At 43.7% G+C, this 22,456-nt stretch overlaps 1 protein-coding gene across 1 annotated transcript in view; it reads right to left on the bottom strand.

Moving 5' to 3' along the window:
- LOC128323509 (uncharacterized) overlaps positions 1–22,456 on the bottom strand; it is a 309,256-nt gene that overhangs the window by 229,370 nt on the left and 57,430 nt on the right. Inside the window, exons 3-5 of the mRNA XM_053246776.1 lie at positions 19,993–20,059; positions 19,526–19,702; positions 686–772 (exon numbers count right to left, since the gene is read on the bottom strand). Of these exons, the coding sequence (XP_053102751.1) occupies positions 686–772; positions 19,526–19,702; positions 19,993–20,059 (331 nt within the window). The remainder of the gene's footprint in view (positions 1–685; positions 773–19,525; positions 19,703–19,992; positions 20,060–22,456) is intronic.

Consider the following 22,456-nt stretch of genomic DNA (forward strand, 5'->3'; position numbering starts at 1 on the left):
TTTCTGTTTTGTTAATTAGACATTTGTTCCTGTGAGGTTCCTGTAGGGGGTGTGGTGGGGTGGAATCAGAAAGGAAAAGGGAGGGAAAGGAGAAGGAGAAAAATGGAGTTGTTTCTGAATAAAGCTTAGTTAAACAAATATAAAAATGCTTCATGTTAGAAAGGAAGCAGCAATAAAACTTTCATTCTAATTGTTCTGTGCACCCACACAAAATGACATCTAAAGTGTAGGAAAATACTTGTTTTTCTCAGCAAAAACCTGGTTGTGAACCACTTCGCCAAAACAGATTTAGTTCCGCAACATCTTAATTCAAAGTCAGGCCTGCTAAAATTATACAATTTGCTATGCTAGTCTTGACGGGTTATTTTAAAACATTTTTAATTAACCAGAATGCTTAGGTGGCCATTTTTTCTTCAGCTGCACTTCGGAAACTCAGTTCTACACAACCTGTAAACAGAATGCCAGACTGAATGCAAGGCAGAGTTGCTTATATCTGTCCGCTAACACACTGTCCTTCATCAAAGACTACCAAGGCTTCCCATCACGTTTAGAGCGGCTAAAATGTATAATTTAAATTGTAAGCTGGATATTTAAATAGAACCGAATTTGTGATCTTTGTCACCTCATTTCCATGAATGGGAAAGAATATTCTGACACAAAAATTACATACTTAATTCCACCTCACCTTCTTTGCTGACCTCCATCCCACACTGCCTTGGGTTTATTTCCTCATCCATCAGAGGGTCAAAGTAATTTCTGCTGCATTCATTTCCTGTGGAAAGTACATGAAGTAAGGGTCAGTGATTATTAGAAGCACATGAACCAAAATGTTAATTTTGAAATTCAACACCGGCATGCAAGAGGGGCATTTCTGCTACTACTTTATAAGATTTTTTTTAACAAGTCGTCTAAGCCGACTGGTTTCATAATTATCATCTAGGGAAAGGTCAAAAAAGGTAATTTTGGAAACAAGTTCAGTTTATGTTACTTTTGCTCAGAACCTAATGAGAAAATTCTCAAATGTAGATGATAGGTTGATAAAAAAAAATGCTAAACCTAATCCTAAACCAAAATTATTCTTGAGACGAGCTCTGAAAGTGACTGTTGAGGAGATTGTGTTTCACAGGTGACCCCTTCAATTTTAACAGTTTTAAGTTTCACTACTGAGCTTTCAACATCTGGTGCATCTTTAATACTATTGTCAACCATGGAAGTGTTTAATTACAGAGGAGATGCTGCAAATGCTGCCTCATTAATCTGAATAGCAATTGTATTAACTTGGGCTCAGCATCCACACAATGATTTTGATGAAATAAAAGCACTCATTTAGCAGTTTCAATCTCCATAGCTAGCCGTATTGTAGTGCTCCAGGAACTAATGAAATTTATAAAAGAAAAAGGGAATACATTAAAGCTTGTACAGAATTGTGCTATACAAAGTTGCCATCAGCTGGTACAGAATTATTAGCTTTATGAGCTAAACAGGTTTCTTGATTCTAATCTTGTACTGGGGGTGTTTCCAGGCTGGTGGTTCCTACCACAATTGTTCTTCCTCTCTTCTGCTGTACGCGATATGTGGCATTTAATCATGTGGGCACCCCATTATGTCCTTTCCACAATTATAGTCATGAAATAGTCATGTGACAATTCAACTGAGCACACAATTTTTGATCAATTCTCAGAGGTGGTTTTAAAAAAAATTGCACTAAAGCCTTTTTTTAAATTGTGCCATTGCGTCAGTGTCAGCTCCTGGTGACCACAGAGCCATGTGGTTTTCTTTTGCAGAATATAGGAGGGGTTTACCATGGCCATCTCTTGCACAGTATGAGATGATGCCTTTCAGCATCTTCCTATATCGCTGCTGCCCAATATTTACTTAGGTTCTATTGCACAATTGTTCTTTCTTTCATTACAGGGGAGGTGAAAAAGTATTTTGGTACTAATTAAAAGATCATTTCAAAAACATGGTACCAACAGGAAAGGTAGTATAGGGTGTTCTTTAAAACAAATTTCTAAATTTGCACTAAAATGCTTTGCCTTTTCAGCACTATTGCACCAATATTGTTTTAAATTTTAATAATTTGAAACAACATTGGCAAAAAGGTGTTTTAACACAAATTAAAAGATTGATTATATATGCTGATAAAATGGCACTGATGAGGAAGGTAATAGTGCAGATGTGCTGAAATACAGATGCATAACAATAGGTCCATTCGGCTTTTATGTCATTGCACATGTCAAAACCACACCTCTTTCAAAAGAATGAAAGAATAGCACTAAAGCAATCAACACCTTCAGAGACTGAACTACTCTTCTGTTCTTTCAAAGAAATTGGATTGAAAAATCAGGGAAAACAGACAAATGAAGATTTTATGACAACATTGTGTAGATGCCCAATTTAAAACTGAGTAAACAATGTACGGCAATGCCGGAACAGGAAAGTGAGGTTGATTAACTGTAATGGCAGCTCTTTTAGTGGTCCACTGTCCTTCACACTGTGGATGTCTGCGCCTGCATAGACAAGACCCTGGGAACCTTCTAGAGGTGATTTAGTTTTTGGCAGTAGCCCCACCACCTAGTGGCATATCTCTCACCTCAGACATACCTCCCGCAGTCCCTGACCACCGCAATCAGCAGAATAGGTGGGTGGCCTCTACAGTGGGGAGGAGAGAAGGTCACGTGAAGGACAAAAGACCACTACAAGAACTACCATTACAGGTAAGCAACCTAACTTTCTTGGTAGTGGTCCTATTGTCCTCCATACTGTGGAGACTAGCAAGCTACTTACCAGGATGGCGGGAGAAGTGGGTATCTACAACAGGATAGATTCCAAGACCAATGTCCCAAACTGTAAGTGCGCCTGTAACCTGGTATCCAAGGCGTAGTGGCAGACGAAGGACAATGATCCATTCCAAGTGACTGCTCTACACATCCAAGGGAACTCCATGAAGGTAGACTGTAGAGGTGGCTATAGCCCTCACTGAGTGTGGTTTAATGCAAGGCGGTGGCCCTTGTGTTGCTAAAATGTAAACTTCTTTAATTGCAGACATGATCCAGGCAGATAGTCGCTGCGAGGAGACCTGTTTCCCCTTATGGGGACTGGCACAGCAGAAAAACAAGGAGTTTGACTGGCAGAACGGGCATATGTGATGGAGGTAGGAGAGAGCACATTTCACATCCAGAGTGTGCCAGGACCTCTTTTCATCTGATGCAGGGGAAGGGGAAAAAGTTGGAAGACAAATATCCTGAGAGACATGTTACTGGGATACAACCTTAGGAAGGTAATTTGTATCAAGCCACAGAAACACCTTATCCTGCTGGAAGGATAGAAATGGTGGGTCTGCCTGAAGAGCTCTGAGTACAGACACATGTCTGGCTGATGTTATCACTAGCAAAAAGGCTGTTTTCATGGTCAAGAGATTCAAGGGCAGATAAAACCAGCTTAAGGTCCCAAGGGGGTGCCAGTCATGGTGCTGGAGGATATAAGTGAAGCAAACCTTTTAACAACTTTTTGACAGGGTCCACAGAAAAAATGTGGACAAACGAAGTATGTGCTGCAATAGCAGCCAGGTGAACTTTCAACAACTCAACAGAAAGACCTGAATTCTTCAAATACAACAAGTAGGAGAGAATAAACTCCAAGGGAGCTTCCTTGGGGTTGGCAAGCTTAGTGGTTGCAAATATTGTAAAACACTTCCATTTTGCAGAATAAGAATGTTGCGTGGAGGGCTTCCTGGCAGCTGAGATAGCATCAGGTATTGCTTGGTCTCGTATCACTGGCGGGCGATTCTCCATGCTGTGAGTGGAGGAATTGGGTGCAAAAAATAGGTAAAGTGCATCAGTCTGATGGACTCTATATACAGTAGGTTCTCTAATTTATTAGATGTAGGTTGAATAAATGCCAGTTTGGCCAAGCTGCCTTAAACACATTGGTGACAGTAGGAAGAAGTGGCAAGGAAACAGGGGCCGAGGTGGAGGGCCTGATGAGGCCAAAAACAGGGTCAACTGTCTCATGTTTCAGTTGCTGAATCTCCAAACCCAGTGCAGATACCATGCACTGGATCTGCTCCAAATAGGGTCTAAACTCATCTGCAGCAGATGGCCCTTTATCCGTATCCAAGGAACCATCGGAATCAGAATAAACTGGTGCTGCCCCCGGATCTTTGTTAGTGGATGAGGCCGCGTCTCCATCAGAATCAGGGCCAACCAGGTCCGCAGTGACAGCTGGCTTCACAATCTGTGTAGGCTTAATGGGGTGTTGGGCTGCACTGCATTGAGGGACCAGCCAACAGAGGCTGCCATCAGCCTTCTTGCATTTTCTGGTAGTGGAATCTGAAGGCAGTCCCTTAGGGGACCTGGATCTGGACCAGGATCAGGATTTATATCTTTCCCTATTATGCCTCCAGTAGCACTTCCTGTGATGGATAAAGGGCTTGTATGGTCCTGCTCAGAAGTTCATAGCAGCCGTGACAACTATGGACCTATCCCAATTATTCCTAGGACCTATGCATGTTGCTGGTCACATGCTGGACTTGCTCTTTTGCTTGGATCGAGTGTGTGTGTGTTCTGCGGGTGGGGTCTCCTGTAGTTTCCCTATTGTCATGGACAGACCACTTCCTCATTAAGGTTGGTCTCACAGTTACATCTGACCCCTGCAGGAGTAGTAAATCTATTAGAATGGTCTGCTCGAGTAGGCTGTTGGATCCTGTAGGATTGCAAAGGGCCTTGGAGGGTTTGGGAGTTGGTTCTGCTAGTGATTCTGTCGATGCCCTGGTACATACCTGGAACATGGGCAGTAGACACAATTGCTCCTAAGCATCCTCTCTGACCCACTTCCAGATATACAGAAGAGGTATGGGAGCTCAAGCGGCAAGGTAGATGACAGGGGTGCAAATGGAGGAAGACTCCATATCTTCCATATTTATAATATCTCGAATATGATCATACACAGCATGGAGCCTATTTGAAGGCCTATACTGTGGCAATACATGCACCAAGGAAGTGATTTTATTCTGTGTGTATTGTGTCTATAAGTTCTCATTCAGCAGAGTTCTTCAGGATCGAAAAGTTCCTCCTCTGACTCCTCCGCCTCCTCTGGGATAAGGGAGGTAGCCAGTTTCCAAGGCTCTGCATGCCTCTTTTTACTGAGCTTCTTCGTACCTGTCTCCTCTGCCTGGCCTGGCCACTTCAGAGCCTTCAAACCTGAGGTTGACATTCTCTGGTTCGGGAGTGGCTCCGCATCTGGCGTTAGTGTGCTTTCTGCCGGCAGTGCCATCATGGAGCCTTCCTACAGCGGTGGAGGGAGTTCTCCACTGAAAGACATCCCGCAGTTTGTACAGCGCTGTTGAGATGACTCTGCGGTGGGGGGAGATAACAGGGCTGTGTTAAGCATGAAGCTCAGTTCCTTCTGGCCTACCAGGTGAAGGATTTGCATATTGAGCAAAAGTCCATTGGGGTGGGACTCTCCTAAGCAGGCCAAGCAGTTGCTGTGGTCTTCCAAAGCAGGGAGTTTTGCTGAACAGGATAAACAAAACTTGAAGGGTGGCTTAGCAGCCATAAAGTGTTCAAAGCTTCTGAGGGGGAAAGAGGGAGTTAAACATACATAAGAAGAAAGTAGGATATAACACTAGGAGGATAAAAGGAGAATAAAAATGATAAACTAAAACAAAGTGGTTGACAGTCACATTGCTTTCTTTTTCTTTATTTCGTTCTCTTTCTCTCTTTCTTTTACAGCTCTTGCCTCAGAAAAAAACAAGACAGAAAGTCCTCCGATATTGCTGTTGCGGTGGTCGGAAAAAGACTGAAGGAGGTATGTCTGAGGTGAGAGATGTGTCACTAGGGCAACTTCCTTTTGGCTACTGCCGAAAGCTAAATCAGCTCTAGAAGATTCCCCAGAGTCTTGTCTAGACAGGCGCAGACACCCACAGTATGGAGAACAACAGGACCACTACCAAGAACATAGAAAACTTCCATATACCAAGTTGCACCATTGATCCATCTAGCTCAGTACTGTCTACACAGACTGGCAGCGACTTCTCCAAGGTTGGAGGCAGGAGTCTCCCTCAGCCCTATCTTGGAGATGCCATATAGGGAACTCGGAACCTTCTGCATGCAAGCATGCAGATAATCTTCCCAGAGTGGCCCCATCCCCTAAGGGGAATATCTTACAGTGCTCACACCCGTAGTCTCCCATTCAAATGCAAACCAGAGCAGACCCTGCTTAATAAAGGGGACGATTCATGCCTGCTACCACAAGATCAGCTCTTCTCCTGATCTAGTAAACGTCTAGTGGGGAATATGGATGTGCACAAAATACTTCAGGCACATCCCAGGGGGTAGGACGGAGGCAGGCAGGTCCTACCTGCCCCTCCTGCAAGCCTCTGCCGCCATGTACCATGCCATCGTGGCAACTGTTCTAAGAGAAACATCCCTGTGACAGCGGCGGCCTGTGCTGCAGTCTCCTTTAAAACGCCCCACCGCGGTGACAGGATGCTTCCCCTAGCATCCCTCGTGTGGCGTCGGTACACAAATGGCGTCCGTGCATGCATTGACGCCATTTGCTCAGCCAGCAACAGCATGCTGGCCCCACAAATTTCGGTACTTCTTCAAGGAGGCACCGAAATGATTCAGGCACATCCCTAGCAAGGAAGCAATGCCAGATGCTGAGAGGGGGGAGGGGGGTTGAAGACTCATTGAAGCTGAGTCTCCTTGTAACTTTAGCCTTCTAAGAGAAGGGCCTTAATCTGATGATAGCCAATCACTGGGAAGGCCCACCCCTGCTGTGATCTGTAAATTACAGTTAAGACTTGTGGTAAAGTGCTATTACTCAGCTGTGCTCCCTCTCTGCCCCTGGCTAGTGAAAAGACCTGTAGTCCTAGGGGGTAAGGAGTGTGCAGCCAGGCAAGAGACCACCAAACTGCCAGTGGTCAGAAGAGTGTGACAAAGTTGATGGGAACAGCCACAATGACCTAATGAGAACTGGATTTTTGGGAGAGAAAGACATGCTACCCCTGAGCTAAGCCTTGTGTCAGAAGGGGCAGAAGCAGGCCCAATCTAATTGCATTTATTATTTGATGTATTTGATTTATTATTTGACCACCTTGGAGATCCTTCTGGATCAAAAGTGGGAATAGAGATGAAATCAATAATGAAATAAAACTCCTACTAGGAAGCTTTTTGTGCCAGCAATAATCAATACCAAGAACTGAGTATGTGCAAGTCCTCCTTGCTGCTGGGCTTGCATAATCTGCATTCCATTAGTATTGGGAAGGGATGGGGCATCAAAATACGTCTGCAGTGTTGATGTAATGTTAGCAGTGATCTTGGTGCGGCAACAGCACCTGCTTAAGAACTCCACACTGATGCTGGTGATAAACCTGTGGAGGACTGGGAAGCAAATCCATCCAAACTCCTTTGCCGTGGCAAATACAAAGTATCAAATTTTGTTACTTGTCAGGCCTATTCTCATGAGCAGCCTAACCCAGGCTAGGGCAGCCAAGCCTGGGTTTGGGGGCTCATGTGCAGCACTGGGCTCCATGCGCATCCCAGCACTGCCTGCCCACCTAACCCTACTTTTAACCCCAGCCTTGAGCCAGAGTTAAGGGTGTAAGTGCGCCCTTAACCCTGGTGCCCGAGTCATATGTGTGCTTGGGCTGGTTGCAGCATGGGGGTATCCCCCAATGGACCATGCTGTCATGCAGTACATTGTGGGATATCCAGAAGCCGGGATACATCGTCCCAGCCTCCGGAGATCCAGGCTCCCAGGAATGTCTGGAAGTGCAAACTGCACTCCCAGTAGAATTTCCTTGATCGTCAGGGGAAAAGGTGAGTTGGACCTGGCCTTCCCCCACCCCACCCGCCCAGACGGACAGACGCACGTGAGAATAGCCTCATACTGTTGAAAGTTCCTTGGGCAGTAATGTGAAATAAATGTAAACTATTTGGGATACAGGCCTATATTTTTTTATTTATGCAGCTCAGTAAGGTGCCATTTACACATTTAATAATGAGATTATTAGCATTTGAATGATTTTTTTTTAGGCGTTAATCCACTTCTTACCATATACAAATGTTTAGGAACTGAATGTGGATTTAAGTTTAAAAGTCAGGGAGTGGGTACACAGTGTAGTTTGCACCTATTTTAAATAAAATAAAATAAAATCATACAAAAGCCAAAGATATGACAGGGATAACATATCCAAGACAGACTGCTGCAATCAACAGTATATTTGTTTTAGCCCCCCACCCCGCAAAAAAAAAAAAAAGCAATCCAAGCAGCAGCTCCTTTTCAGAGACTAAATGAAACTTTGATATGAAACTAGGTTTAATTTAGATTTCTGGAGCAGCACACTTTGACTGTCAGTCTCTGTTCTTTCCATGCAGTAAGTACAAGACCTGAAAATTTGCTTTACCTTGAGGTCTCAATAAAGAAAAAATAAATGAGTTTCATTTTTGTTACTTTATCTGTCAACAACTACTAGGCTGGTATGAATCTTGGCAGTATGTAATCAAAGTCTTATGTACCGCAATAACAGAGCTAGTCTACCTTATTCAGTGTAATTGTTTTTCTCTAGCACAAAGCACTGTGAGAACATGTTCCCTTTCATATGTTTGTAGAATAATTCACTTGGGTGTTAAAGGAGAAAATGGTGATGCCTGTCTATGTACCAGTTACTGAAAATACTTGCAAATATACAAAATAGACCTTGGGTTCATCCTATGTCAGTCAAGCATGTTGCACAATAGTACTATAGGGCAAAATATCTCTTTCCAAATGCAAATTGAATTAAAATGAAACAAGTATTGACTCCCAACAAAAGAGCTATGTGCTGTTTTCCTGATGTCCATATGTTACCTCAGCCTGTGGATGACCATGCTGACGAAACAAAAGTTAACAGCCAAGACAGGAGTCCCTGCTTTAACTAGAGGCCTACTTCATGTCCAAATTTTATTTTTTTCTGTTTTGGGGGTATGTGTTTACGGTAAGGGTGTGCACAGAACCATCAGTGGCAGTTCAGTTCAAATTTGAACTGAATTCAAACCAAATCACCGGTCCACAAACTGGTTCATACTGTTGAACCAGTTCAGCCCAGTACGATCTGTTTGGAGTGCCTTGCTTGTAAAGGGGAATCTGGTAAGGATTCTCATTCACAAGCAAAGGGGATTTCCTAAATAAAAAGGGATTCAAGGGGCAGGAGGGTGGGGTGGTAATGGCGGCTCAGCGGAGGCTACTCTCAGCCCCACCGGCGCTTCCCCCACATGTTTAAATTGCAGCACCATATCTTGTATCTGTTTCCAAAAGATACAAAGGAGAATCTGGTAAGGATTACCCTATCAAAGCAAAGGAAGGCTTCCTAACTATAAAGGGGGTTGAGGAGCGGGGGGGGGGCAAAAGGGCACCATACTATCGGTGGTGGTGAGAGCTCTGTGGCGGCCCCTCCCGGCCCCGCCAGCACACACACACCCCCCCGCACTACAGTGCATGCACAGATACCAGAACCAGTCCGCGGTGCAGGGGCAAGGAGCACTGGCGTGGCCAAGAGGTGCCTCTGCGGCCAAGATGGGCTGTCACAGGGCTGCTGCCACACCACCAGCAATATGGTGCCCTCTCGCCCACCCATCCCCACCCACCCCTCAAACCCCTTTTTAGTTAGGGGTTGTAATCCCCTTTTGCTGTTACCCTTTTGCTCTGACTCCTCTTTTGCTTAATCCCCTTTTGCTGTTACCAGATTCCCCTTTACAAGCATTGCCAAACTAGTTCGATTCGCACTGGGTTCAGTCGGTTCAAACGCAGACCGGCCCCCTTTGAGGAGGAGGGGTCCAGTTTGAGCTTGCACTGGCCTAACCAGGCCAATTCGAATGGAAGCCGGTTCAGTTTGTACCGGTTCTGCACACCCATAGTGTGAGGGGCACTGATGCTCAGTTCCACCTCAGCCAGCCCTAAAGTTTCAAGAGCTACTGCTAAGAAATAGGACTCTTCAGTTTTGTGTAAATACTACAGAATGGACTACGGCGTGTTTCTTCTATTAAGTCTTATTGTGGTTATCTGAACCTCCAGAGTATTGCCATAAAGCTGGGGAGTTGTGAAGAAATTATTTCAAAACATGCCCATCAGCACCTGAGAGGACACCAAGAGATTAACTGTGTCAAACTCCTTCCCATTCAGAAACAGAACAGGGTTACCTGACCAATGAAGGAGGGAGCCACAGAGTTTCAGCATTTTCTTCTATGGTGACTACAAGACAGCTTTCCCCTTAAAACACAAAATGGGTGACTGTCTTGGGAGTATTTTTCAAGCTGAAAATTTTTTTCCTGCCTTTTTGTTTTGTTTTTGCGGAAGCTCTCATTCCTCCCCCCTTCACACACTAACCACTGACTTCCATTAGTCCTGCCTGCCTGTTAACTGTCTGAGCTTGCCAACATTCTGTCCCATTGACTAACAGGGGACAGTTGAGGGGATTTGGCCACCTTAGGTTTTTTTTATTCAGATGTTTGTGAAACCAACACATCTGCAGGTCATTCTGAGTTTCCCTTTACCTCCCACATGCCCACAGACACTCTCTCTCCAATTTTAAGGATCGTAACATTTCCTGCTCTTTTGGAAACAGATTCAAGATACGGTGCTGCAATTTATTTTCAAGAGCTGGCTTCCTACTATTTTTTCTCGACTATGTAATTGCGTGGGTGTAAATTTCATAGCTGGGAGTCACACACACATTCCCTGCTGCATGACAATTTGTGCATGCAAAGGGGTCCTGCATATTTCTCAGCACTGGATTTCTGCCCAGAACCAATAACCATTTGTATAGATTCCTTTTATATAAGATATTCTTTATCTAGTAGATTAGTTCACCCAGAAACTTGCTTCCATGCACATTTGACTCACTGGACTGGAGTGTCAGTGTAGAAGAACCACTTTGTACATTCAAGGACTGAATGTACACCCAGTTCATGCTATTAAAGCATCTTTGTGATCGCTGTGGAATTACAGTGATAATCACACCAAATGATCTTATTTACTGTCATAAGATATCACATAGGTGGCAAAAATGCATTTTGGGTCCATGAAAATCCTTGTGTCTTGCATAAGTTACCAGTGTAAAGGTAAAATGTGTCATCGAGTCGGTGTCAACTCCTGGCAACCACAGAGCCCTGTGGTTGTCTTTGCTAGAATACAGGAGGGGTTTACCATTGCCATCACTAATTTTGGAGGAAACTAGTTTTGGTGGCAGCCACACCATGGAGGTAGCATACAAACTGGGATTTTGTTCCAGGTGGAGTTTGAGAAGACTCTTGACATTATTATCCCTACATTCATTGAATGCTGGAAGGGGTGTTTGGAAGTGTGCCAGCTAGCTATGCCCCACACATCATGTTCCCTGGCTGTACCCCCTGAACACTCCTGCATTCAGCTCTTCTTTAATCCTCCCTATTGCAGAAGCTTGGCTGAGCAGGGTTCTGCATCGGGCTATGGGCACCATCCATTTTAGTGTCGCTTTAAACTAGATCCTGTCTTGAATGTCAGAGCTCACCAATGGAACAGGTGCAGCAAAGAGAGAGTCTCTATGAACAGGGGCATAGCAAGGTTGGAGTGGGTCCTGGGACAAAAAATGAAAGTGGCCTCTGTCCCCAAATCTTCTTGGGGGGGGGGGGCAAAAAGGAAGCTGTCAACCAGTCAGCAGGTTTCCCCCCTTGCCTGTCTCTGAGCATCTGCAATGTACATTTCACTTACCACTGAGTAACTACAGAACACCCACATAAATTTGGTTGATCTTCTAGATAAGGCACAGTGTGTACAGGTTTGAGCTCTCTTTCATTTCCCTTTTTTAAAATAGAAATTGGCCATGGGTTATATATGTCCATTGCAAAGGTCTGCTTTGTTTAGGGAGTTACCATCATGGCATCAAAAAATGGCTCAGGAAATGGAGCCATTATTCATATATTGTTGTTTTTTGTTTGTTTCCTCAAACTTTTGAAATATGCTAACATCTCCATTAGGCAACCACCAAAAGCATTTTGCTAATTATATGAATTCATGAATAGATTGGGAACTAATTACTCACTTGCTTTTGGAAATATCTGAAAGCATATAACATGCAAATGAACAGGTCCACTGAGAAATCCACATTATCCTTCTTTACACTAAACATAGAAACATGCAGTTAAAATAAATGCTAATAAAGTGTTAACATTATGTGGATGCAGAACTCTGCAGATTCAGGAACTCTTGCAAATATTGTATTTGCATCAGAGCTGAACAATTTGGCTTCCTCTGAGTTTCTTCACTGGCTTGCTGTTTTGAAAGAAACCCAGAATCTTAACCTGAAACATACTCAAATCTGAGTAATTTTGTGCCATCTTATATATTTACAGTCAGCTACACATACCTCATGGTTGTGAAGAAACATACAAACTTTTTAATTCTAATATATATTAAATATTTGGTTTGGATCCTAAATATTTTTTTTCCTATGAATTGAGGCAGTTCCATTCATGCAAGGGGGTGACATTCACAGATCCCCCTTCCCCATGCATCCCCCCTGAAAATCTGTTCCTGAGGGCCACAGAACCCTCCAGAACAGGGTGGCATGTGGCTCAGCAGAAAGGGGCGTATCAGCAGAAATCACTCTCCCCCCCACCTTTGCATGAATGGAACTGCTATCTATTTGCAGAAGCAATACTTAAGCTCTAACCCTTAGTCTGCTCTCCATTCCCTCAAATTATTTAATTCTGCTGATTTGAAATCTGTCGAGCTCTATTGATTGATGACTGATGAAACTCTAACATCGCCCCCACCCCTACAAACATCCATGGGATGCTGCAGTATTCAGATTTATCTAAATATGGAGCATGGTCATTCCTCTCCAAGTGTGAGGCAGGTGTTCCTGTCCATGACTGCATTTTCACTGGGTCAGACGGCAAATTGCTGCCACACACCTTTCCAGTCAATGCAGACAGCTGCAGTTTGCCACATGTTAATTGACAGGCCCAAAGGCCAATAAGGTAAGCTTTTATCTTTGCAAAGTGTACACTGCCAAGAAAGGTTGTGAAATCTTATACTGTATCTCCAAGTATTTCTGTTAAAAGCAGGCTTCCCCAACCTGCGGCTCTCCAGATGTTGCTGAACTACAACTCCCAGAATACCCAGCCATAATAAATTGTGGCTAGGAATGCTGGGAGTTGTAGTTCAGCAACATCTGGAGGGCAGCAGGTTGGGGAAGCCTATGTTAAATGATTGATATGCTTTTGTCAGGACAGCTTGTTCCCTCTCTTGGACAGGAAGTTGGCCTCGATGACTTAGAGGAGTCTTTCTAGCTCACACACTGACCTAGCAAAGGATCTTCATTGGGTGGAAGATTTTGTGCATAGGGATTAATCAGGTTCTAAAACTAATGATTTTATTTTGCTAAAGCCTACAGCTCTAATACTGATTTACACTTCTGGGTAACAATTTAATCAGAAACATATTTTTAATCTCGTTTTTAAAATCTAGCACAGCTCACAGATGACAACAACAAAAGGCTCAATATAACTAGTTAGCTGAACAGTGTTAAAATTAAACTATTGGAGGGCAGTTAGTTCCTTAGGAGCATTTATATTTGCACATTGTAGCATATTTATTTAGAATACATGGTTATATGCAGTATATTTATTGCACATTTATTATAGTTGAAAAATCTGTCTTTTCATAAGAACTGCCATGGGCAGTATTGCAAGAAACAACTGATAATATAATGTATAAAGAGTATCCAAGAAACAATACAAATGTTCACACTACACTCACACACACACGGTACAGTCTTCCATATGAATGCACCCCCTACAATACATGTGGGGATCACTTGCTGGAATGAACTCTTGCATCAACATTCCCTTTGCACAGAGAGCTTACGTGTCAGGCATAAGATTCTCGCCTTTTATCTGCCATGTTAGTTTTCTATGTAGGGAAACAATGGTGTAGGAATGCAATGGTGTTTTTAGGCAAATAATCCTCCTGGCATTCAGAAGTGGTAGTATCATGAAGAACTATGCTATGCGCACACCTGGACATTTAAATATGCTTTAAACTGTCAGTGTTTGTTTGTTTGTTTGTTTGTTTATACATACCCCACCCAAACTTATGTCTCTGGGCAGCTAACAACAATTAAAACACATATAAAAGTTATAACAGTTCAACATATAACACATATAAAAGTTCACAATACAATAATTTAAAAACCATAAAATTAACAAACAGTATTTTTTAATTAAAAACCTGAGAAGGCTTGGGTTAAAAAAGGGGTTTTCAATTTTTTTAAAAAAATAGCCAGAGATGGGGAGGATCATAACTCAGCAGGGAGCGCATTCCACAATCTCGGGGCAGCAGCTGAGAAGGTCCGTCTCTGTGTGGCCACCAAACGAGTTGGCGGTAACTGGAGACGGACCTCCTCAAGTGACCTCAATAGGCAGTGGGGTTCTTAGCAAAGAAGACACTCTCTTAAATACCCAGGGCCTAAGCTGTTTAGGGCTTTATAAGTTATAACTAGCTCTTTGTATTTTGCCTGGAAACCTATAGGCAGCCAGTGTAACTCCATCAGCAAAGGAGTTACGTGGTCTCTCCAAGATGACCCAGAGACCAACCTGGCTGCCGCATTCTGAACCAACTGAAGTTTCTGGACAACGTACAAAGGCAGCCCAACATAGAGCGCAGTACAGAAGTCAAGTCTGGAGGTTACCAACAAATGTACCACTGTTTTGAGGTCAGTGATCTTGAGAAACGGACGCAGCTGGCGTATCAGCCGAAGCTTATAGAAAGCACCCCTGGCCACTGCCTCAACCTGAGAAACCAAGGAGAGGTGTGGATCCAGAAGTACTCCCAGACTGAGGAACTGTTCCTTTTGGGGAAGTGTGACCCCATCCAGAACAGGTAGATCAAAATCATCTCTGGAGTGCTGACCCCGCACAGTAAGTAACTCCATCTTATCTGGATTCAGCTTCAGTTTATTCTCCCACATCCAGCCCATTACTGCTTCCAGGCAGTCATTTAGGGAGGATATGCCATCACATGAAGAAGTTGACATGCAGAAGTAGATCTGAGTGTCATCAGCATAGTGATAACGCCCAGCTCCAAACCCCTGATTATCTCTCCCAGAGGTTTCATGTAGATGTTAAAAAGCATTGGAGAGAGTATGGAGCCTTGAGGGACACCATACTTAAGCTCAGATTTCAAAGAGCAACAATCTTCAATCGACACCATCTGGAACCTGTCCGAGAGGTAGGAGCGGAACCACTGTGAAACAGTGCCTCCCGCCCCCAACCCCCTCAGACGCTCCAGAAGCATACTATGGTCAATAGTATCGAAAGCCACTGAGAGGTCCAAAAGGACCAACAGAGTCACACTTCCTCTGTCAATTCCCAATTGGAGATCATCCATCAGGCCGACCCAGGCAGTCTCCACCCCATCCATGAAATGGATCTAGATAATCAGTTTCCTCCAAGACCGTCTGGAGCTGAGAGGCCACCACCCTCTCAATTACCTTGCCCAGCCACGGGAAGTTGGAGGCAGTCCTATAATTGCTCAACTCTGAGGAATCTAATGCAGACTTCTAGAAGAGGTCTAATAATTGCCTCCTTAAGATAAGGAGGTATCCTGCCCTCCCTCAGAGAAGCATTTATGAGTGTTGATAGACCATGGATAAAAGAATACTCATGAGCATAAGAAGGGTCCATGTCCATCTATCTAGTTTAAAAATTCCTGCTGTACCTATACCTTTTGCACACACGTTGTCTTTACTTCTTTGAAAACAGACAGCATCTGCTGCTATGTGTACAGTTAATGCTCTTTATGCAGCATTATTCTATTGGCAATTCTTTTTACTATAGGCAGCAGAGGGCATTGTGACAGTGTAAGACCTGCTGGCTTTCCTGGGGAAATGCTCTCCGTTGGATGCATGAAAAAAATACTCACCTGTCAATAAACACTATTAGAAAGGGTTTGTTCTAAGCTTTTCTTTCCAACTGCACAAGCAGCCAGGACAGTCCCCCCCCCAATCCATGAGCATCCCCTCACCCCAGAATTTTTCTAAAAGAAAGAGGTATGGGAAAATTAGAATCAACAGGGAGGGAGGGAGAAAAGAAGGAAAGAGGAGAAATGTATGGTATGTGGAGAAATTTCTCCAAGGAAAAGCAAAAAAAGAACCGTGCAAAATGTAGGAACAGAGGGGCCACCAAAAAAGTGCCAGAAATTGCAAACACACAAACTGTGCTACATACAAAGATCAAGGATCTATATGGAGGAACGAAGCAAAACACATGTATCCATTTTGTTTGTAACTGAGGTGCTATATTAATAGTCCAGAGTGAATGAATGACAATAACAGTTGTCTTGCAGAAATAATCTTTTTTTGTGGCCCCTCTGTTCCTACATTTTGCACGGTTCTTCTTTTGCTTTTCCTTATTGATTCGGCATGCATCCCGCTTATTTTCTGAGAAATTTCTCCAGACTGGAAATATTTCAGAATATTCAGGGTTCCCCCAATGAGAAACTGAAATTCCTCCCAAGAAATTTAAGAGAATTTTCTCAAACAATTTCTCCACATCTCCTTTGTAAAGTGGGGGAGAGTAAAGCAAGGCTTTAATATACTCTTCACATAAGATTAAGAAGGTTGAAAGGAAACATTATTCAGCCTTATTTTCTATTTCTTAAAACAAAATAGAAGAGAAAAACAGAAGAGAAAACACATCAAGTTTCCGAAATCTAACTCAAGGAGAATTCAAGAGCACAATCAACCTAACCCCTTACTAAATTCCATAAGCACAACTGCAAAAAAATTTAGTTTCCATTGCACAGTTTTTTTCACACTGCAAAGTTGTGTCCAGTTGCATGTTAGAATAAACTCTGCATTAGATGATGCAGTTGTTATTAAGCAGTTTAACTATCAAAACTGAAATCCATAAGACAAAAACTGAGGGATTCTTAAGGATTAGGACTCACCATGAGACAATATCATATTGACAAGGGGCCATAGTTCAGTGATAGAGTAACGCTTTACATGCAGAAGGTACAAGGTCTAATACAGAAAACAAATACAGCTACTTCAACAAATACGGTCTACCTAGGCATGCTTCCTGTCTCTAGCAACCCAGTTATATCAAATTTTAAGCAACAAAGCTGACTGTCTTCAGGAAGATGATATGTTAGCAAGTCACTCCCAGGCAAACACACACTACCATGTCCCATCCTTTGGTGAAATGTGTATTGTGCAGCAGCACTACATTATTTCAGGTACAGAGGCAGTATGCCTCTGAATAATAGTTGCAGAGGAGCAATGATGCGAGAAGTGGGGTATGCCTTCATATTCCGCTTGTGGGCTTTCCAGAGCCATAGGAACATAGGAAGCTGCCATATACTGAGTCAGACCATGGTCTATCTAGCTCAGTATTGTCTTCACAGACTGGCAGTGGCTTCTCCAAGGTTGCAGGCAGGAATTTCTCTCAGCCCTATCTTGGAGAAGCCAGGGAGGGAACTTGAAACCTTCTGCTCTTCCCAGAGCAGCTTCATCCCCTGAGGGGAATATCTTGCAGTGCTCACACATCAAGTTTCCCATTCATATGCAACCAAGGCAGACGCTGCTTAGCTATGGTGAAAAGTCATACTTGCTACCACAAGACTAGCTCTCCTCTCAAAAGAAACCTTCTGCTCTTCCCAGAGCGGCTCCATACCCCGAGGGGAATATTTTATAGTGCTCAACCTTGGGAATGGGAATGGAGACTTCCCATTCAATTGCAACCAGGGCAGACCCTGCTTAGCTAAGGGGACAAGTCATGCTTGCTACCACAAGACCAGCTCTCTCTGATGAGCCCCTGCAGGAAACATGATGCTGGACTAGATAGGCCTTGGCTTGATCCTGAAGGGCTCTCCTTAACATATTGGAAAGGTCAGCTTGCCAATATAACCCCTTGGACCCATATAGCTGACCCATACACCTTCACTGGTACAATTGTTGTGCCCCATTTGTAATATGTATGATTAGCCTTTTAGCCCATATTATTGAAAATAAAAAGAATGGGTTAGCATTCAGGAGGATGAGTGGACAAGCAAAACTACAGGCACATGTATACAGTCAAAACTACACTCCAAAGGAACACAATTCTCAGTTTTCCTTAGCCCACTATGTCAATATTATAGCTTCAAAAAACAAAGACCATGATTTCTAAAGACTCTTTAAAATGTCAGCTATTGACAGCATGGCAATGTAGTCGCAGCAACCATATGCACATCTAGCCATAACTAAGTTGCCTATGCACATCTAGCCAAATCAGTGGCTGGCATGATGTGCAGTTTTCTGGCAACAGCATAGACCTGTCAGGGCTACTGCACAACTTCAAAGGCAGCCCCAAAAGTGTAGGATTCGAAACAATGGAAGGAGTGCTTTGCTGCTGCCTAGAAGTGGTTTAAAGTTGTTCTGCACAGTCCCATTGCTACACCATTGGAGCTGTCTTTGAAGATGTACAGCCACCCCAGTGGGTTCTTTCTGTTGGCATCATATCAACCAGCATGGCCCTACTTCCAAAGAAACATGCATAGGATTGTGATGTGAGACCTGGGAAGTATCCAACTTAAATATCACCAGTCATGAATTCATTCACTTAGGTAACCTGACAAGGCACTATTTCTCAGTGTTAACTCCTTCCCTTTGTAATATGAGGATTATAGAGAGGGTGCATATGATGTGCTCTCAACACTCCGAGAAAGTGCATCTTTATTTATTTATGGACATTACAGCCTTTCAGGCACATAGGCCTATCAAGGCAGCTTACAAGAAGCGGTGATGCCACAGTAAAACGCACATACAAACATTCAGATTACACAGCTAACATATATATTTTATTTATTTTATTAATTTATCATATTTTAATATCACCTGATATGTACATCTATAGGCGGTGTAATATGAGGATTATAGAGGGGTGCATATATAAATACTAACAAATGCTGAAAAGCAGTCTTCATTGTTGAATAAAAGAAAAAGAAAAGGGCATATTAGTCCTCTGATTCTATAATGGATAGCTGATGATACATTTTAGTACCTCAAAAGATTAAAAGAACAGAATAAATAAAGGTGGTAATGGCAGCTGCAAGGTAATTCATTATTTGATTGGTGTCTAGTAAAGAAAACACTTTCTATATACTGTGAGCCAATGAATTCCATTCCATTTTATTTTAACACCACATAGACATTAATAGATATTAATGCAATACAGGACACCTTTCAACCAAGGTTCTCCCAGCACTGAACAACATGCATTTCCTTAGGAGTTATGAATAGGATGTGAAGTTATAAAGGGGGGGAAATCTTCAAACATTTAGATGTCAGATGTTTTAAGCAATCATTTTGTCCTTCCAATTTTAACATCCCAGGTTTCCAGCAAAGCCTATTGGAACATGTTAGGATGGAATGTCTGGTACATACCATGGAAGGCACAGGTTAGATCAAGAACATAACCACTGTCACTCAAGCTGACGATGATCAAGAGTGAAGTCTCACCTCTTGGTTCAGCTCGGGCTTGCAGCCCGAGTTTTTGTTGGTGAGCTGCAAGGGTGCTATCCAGCTTGTCACGTCTAATAACTTCCTCCTCTGAAGTCTGATATGCTGAAAGATCTGTGCTGCTGATGTTAAAAGCTGGATTTGCAATGCCTTCCGTTGAAGCTCTCTCTTCTTTTTCTATTGAAAAAAGCAACAAGGTCAGAAGAGCACCCGAGACAGTGACAAGCAGAAAATTCCTTCTAATAATTCCTTTGCTGAAAGACTTGAACGTTATCAGCACCGAATGGCACCAAAACAGAATTAGGTTAAAATTAACTCTTTATAAAAAGGGGCGAATAAATGATTAAAATAATTACAAATTGCACCCTGACAAGCAAGAGCAAAATTTCGCCCACAGCCATTTGTCTGTAATTAGTTAATTAATCCTTACACAAATTATGAGCAATAACTCATCAAGCAAGGCTCACCCATCAGAAATTCAGCCGACTTGGATTTCTTCTGCTTAGTTTGTTTCAGAGCCTTCTGCTGGAACTTCTGGAGGGAAATTGTTAAATGAATAAATTAGCTTAAGAACGAAGATCAGCCTTTATGATCCACAACTAACACAGTATTTTAAATATGGGATGGCATTGAAATGTCATTTAATTTACATCTCAGCTAAAGGGGTCAAACACTAATTGAACAACAGAAGTGGAAGAATTAAATAAAAACAGGAGAAGAAAAGTTAAGACAAATGCCAAATGAAGGTCATATTAAAATACTTCTTTTTTAAAATAAAAAAAAACCAATTATAATTAATGCAAAGAACCTCTTCAAAGGAACAAGAGTGGAAAACTTGTTTCTGGATTCAGCATTCAGTGGAAGCAGTCTGGTAATTCAATATGCATCTAGAAAAGTTTCACTGAATGTGTGCTTGTTCAGAATGATAAATGTACTTTTATTTCTTTTTCTTTATTGGTGGCCCAGTTGCATTAAAAACTGGGAATCTGTGTGCTCATTATGTTCAAGAACATTATCAGAAGGAATGGAAAGACTAGAGTAACCGTTTCACAAAACAATATAAAACCAGAACAGTACGTGTGCACTGGAGCTCAACAGAAGATCAGCCAACATACTGTACACTACTTCACAAAAATGGGTGGCAGACCCATTTCATTAAACTCATGTTTGTCCAAAGTAGGGTGTGGGGCTCAATTGTAGAGAGCAAAATGGGAATGCAGGTGAGGATGTGCTAAATCCTTTCTGTCACCACACTGAACAAGACACACTTCAGATCACTGTAAAACTCAATGATAAGTATCAGGCTACCAACCATGAGGTATGATTTAAAAAGCGCTAAAACAATATAGCATAGAGCCAAGACTGACTGATGAACCAGGACGTCCCAATCCACATCTCACCTAAGTTACGTCTACCAGAAGTTCACGAGGTAGCCTTAGACAAGCCACTAAGGTAATTCACACAACCAGGCAGGCGGGACGGCAGGCAGGTGGTGGGGGAGAGGCTGGTTAAACTCACCTTCCCCCCACCCAGGCTCGGACTGGCTCACCGAGCAGCAAGGCATTTTCCTGGTTCACCCTCGCCTGGTGCACCCTCCTGAGCTCGCTGGGCTCTCCCCGTGCCAGCTGCCCGGCTCCCCTTTCCCCCTCTCCCTGTCCGGAAAGCCCCACCTCCTCTCCTTCCGATTGGTCGTGAGAAGTAGGCTCAGACTGCCCTTAGGGCAACAGGGCATATTCCCGGTGTGCCCCACCTGCCCCACCCCACCTGCTGCACCCCACCCCACCTGGTGTGCCCCGCCCCACCCCTGCGCCCCAACTCCCACCCTTAATTACCCATTCTGCTTAAAACCTGCCCCCTCCCCACATATATTCCACCACCCTCTCAGTGCCCCCAGTCCGGCCCTGCCCCCACCCCCAGATGACTGCTGCCATGTTGTTGGGAGTGTGGACCACACTCCCAGATGAGCAGCGAGCTCTGGAAACCAGAATGACATGTTTTGGCACCCGGAGATCCTACAATGAACTGTGTGACATGTGTGATGCATTGTGAGATTTCCCCAGGAGATGGGTACTCTAGGCACCCATCTCTGTGTACGGCGGGGCTTAAAGCAGCCTGAGCTCACACACAAGCAGGTGGCCCGGATTAAAAGAGCCCTCACTCCCTAACCGAACAGCCAGGCTAAAAAGCCGTGCTAGGCAGTGCTGCCCCACCAGGATCGTGGCAGTTCTCACGTGCAGATCCCAGGGATAGACTGATCCCGGTGGTTCTCATGCACAGCCTAACCTAGGCTAGACTTCCCTAGCCTGGGTTAGGCTGTGCCGGAGAACAGCCTCACTATCTCTCAGCCTCACCAGCAACAAAACTGTGATACTGGCATAATCATACTGACCTTACAGGTCTATTGAATTTCTGGATTACTGAAGTAATGCATATGAGCATCAATCAGCTTTCTTATAATGAGTCAGATCACCATCTATCTAGCCCAGCTCTGCACAACATATGGCCCACGAACAGCATCTGGCAAGCGAGGCCTTGTTTTTCTTGACCCGCCGGGCCATTCCTGCTACCCACCTCCCTCCCGCTGCTTCCCTCCTGAGCCCTCCATGGGGCTTGTTTTCTCCCCAGCTCCTGAGCCCCTCAGCTGCTATTGGAGCGGGAGCTTCCTGGAAATGAGGGCATGTGTGCGCCCTGAAGGAAACACAGGGTGCTTGCATGCTCTGAATGAGGACACACATGTGCCCTGTATCTCCTTCAGAGGCGCACATGCCCTCATTTCCAGGAAGCTCCTGGCCCCCAAAGCAGCCGAGGGGCTTGGGAGCAGAGCACATACTTGCTGCCTCTGACCGCTCAGAAGCAGCAGAGCAAACACGTGGAGGCAAGGCGGGCAGGGCCAGGAGAGAGCCTGAGTGGAAACGCCCCCACCAGGGCAGC

The sequence above is a fragment of the Hemicordylus capensis genome, chromosome 4, assembly GCF_027244095.1.
Source record: "Hemicordylus capensis ecotype Gifberg chromosome 4, rHemCap1.1.pri, whole genome shotgun sequence".
NCBI lineage: Eukaryota > Metazoa > Chordata > Lepidosauria > Squamata > Cordylidae > Hemicordylus > Hemicordylus capensis.